A 1,054-nucleotide genomic window follows, 5' to 3' on the forward strand; every position below is an offset into this window, starting at 1 on the left:
GGTCATGAGAGAAGAAAGAGCCTGGCTGTGTTTATTCATCCAGTCCCTGGTTCTGCCTCCCTGTCTCCATCACAGGGAGGACAGGGAGGTGGATACTTACTCAGCACCAAATCTTTCCTGGTGGGAAAGAACCCCGGACTTAATGGCGGCCATTATAAACTCAGCACTCATACTGGCTCTTGGTTCTTTGCCTACAGAGCTGGCCCGGGAGCTGCAGTTCAGCGTGGAGGACATCAACCGGATCCGTGTAGAAAACCCTAACTCCTTGTTGGACCAGAGTACAGCCTTGCTGACCCTCTGGGTGGACCGTGAAGGCGAAAATGCAAAGAGTCAGTACCACCCAGCCAACTCTCTTGCTAGATAGACCTGCGCCTCACCAGGGTCCTTTCAGATGTCATTCCCGCTGCTGCCGNCCTTGGCTGACCTTGGGCTTTCTCTCTGTCTCTCCTCTCACCTCTCACTGTCTTGAGGTCCCCTAGGCAATCCTACCAGAGAGCATTACCCGTAGCTCTAGCCCTCAACATTCCCCTTTGTTCTCAGTGAGGTGAAAATTGCCCAGTGAAGAATATTCTGAGAAGAATATGCTATAGGATGTGAGACTATTGTTTTCAAAGCACTCCTATTGAATGAGTGCTGTGTGGTGTCAGAACAGAGNGGTGGGCGTGCCTAGTCTGCTTCCACTCTCAATCTCTTAGAAGCACCCTGATCCTGCCTGGGGAAAGACTTGTCTCACTCTCTTTGCAGCATCTCCTCAAAAGCCTGCCCTGTACCAGAGCTGGATGCTTCCAACTGCATCTTATATCTTAGACCAAGACTTCAAAAGGACAGCCTTTTACCTTGCTTTCTTGTTGCTCTTATAGCTAACACACGCACGCGCACGCACGCACACACACACACACACACACACACACCCTACCTTTGCTTCACATCTGCCATAGAACATCTGGTTTGTGCTCAGCAGAGCCAGAACACTTGTCTAGCATGCACAGGGCCATGGACTTCATGCCCAGCATCAAAAACAACAAAACAAGCAAACAAACAAAATAAAACAAAC

The 1,054-nt window shown here is 50.0% G+C and overlaps 1 protein-coding gene across 1 annotated transcript in view; it reads left to right on the top strand.

Moving 5' to 3' along the window:
* Nucleotides 1-442, top strand: part of LOC110300160 (ankyrin-1) — a 153,532-nt gene extending 153,090 nt beyond the window's left edge. The window contains exon 32 of the mRNA XM_029480690.1: nucleotides 198-442. Coding sequence (XP_029336550.1) covers nucleotides 198-364 — 167 coding nt within the window. The 3' untranslated portion in view covers nucleotides 365-442. The remainder of the gene's footprint in view (nucleotides 1-197) is intronic.
* Nucleotides 443-1,054: the final 612 nt, after the last annotated feature.

Source organism: Mus caroli, chromosome 8, assembly GCF_900094665.2.
Source record: "Mus caroli chromosome 8, CAROLI_EIJ_v1.1, whole genome shotgun sequence".
NCBI lineage: Eukaryota > Metazoa > Chordata > Mammalia > Rodentia > Muridae > Mus > Mus caroli.